At 68.7% G+C, this 367-nt stretch overlaps 1 protein-coding gene across 6 annotated transcripts in view; it reads left to right on the forward strand.

Moving 5' to 3' along the window:
• The window catches only part of Usp3 (ubiquitin specific peptidase 3), a 125,445-nt gene that overhangs the window by 34,118 nt on the left and 90,960 nt on the right, over positions 1 to 367 (forward strand). The window contains exon 1 of one of the 6 annotated variants that reach the window (XM_010641207.2): positions 7 to 350. The exons of the other annotated variants lie outside the window; for them this stretch is intronic. Coding sequence (XP_010639509.1) covers positions 260 to 350 — 91 coding nt within the window. The 5' untranslated portion in view covers positions 7 to 259. Of the gene's footprint in view, positions 1 to 6; positions 351 to 367 lie in introns of those variants that run through there. 6 annotated transcript variants of the gene reach the window in all.

Below are 367 nucleotides of genomic sequence, written 5' to 3' on the forward strand. Positions count from 1 at the left end.
GCCCGCCTGGGAAGGCGGAAGCCTGCAGTCTAGGCAGCTGCAGAACCCGGACCCCGGACTTTCACGTTCTCCGGAGCGGGGCGCCGGTAGGAGGCAGGCGAGAAAACCCGGCGTCCGGAAGCTCTCGCTTTCTTTGACGCAAGGGCTCGGGACGCAGCCACAGTCTGCCGAGCGCCCGGCGAGGAGCGACCCCAGACGGAGCCCCCAGCGTCTGTTGGACCCCACAACTGTGGTCCTAACTGCCGCCGTTCTCGTGGCCATGGAGTGTCCGCACCTCAGCTCCAGCGTCTGCATCGCCCCGGACTCCGCCAAGTTCCCCAACGGCTCCCCGTCGTCCTGGTGCTGCAGCGGTGAGTGCGGCCCGAGC

This window comes from Fukomys damarensis, unplaced genomic scaffold (genome assembly GCF_012274545.1).
Source record: "Fukomys damarensis isolate Sample0158 unplaced genomic scaffold, DMR_v1.0_HiC HiC_scaffold_25, whole genome shotgun sequence".
In the NCBI taxonomy this organism is placed as follows: Eukaryota; Metazoa; Chordata; class Mammalia; order Rodentia; family Bathyergidae; genus Fukomys; species Fukomys damarensis.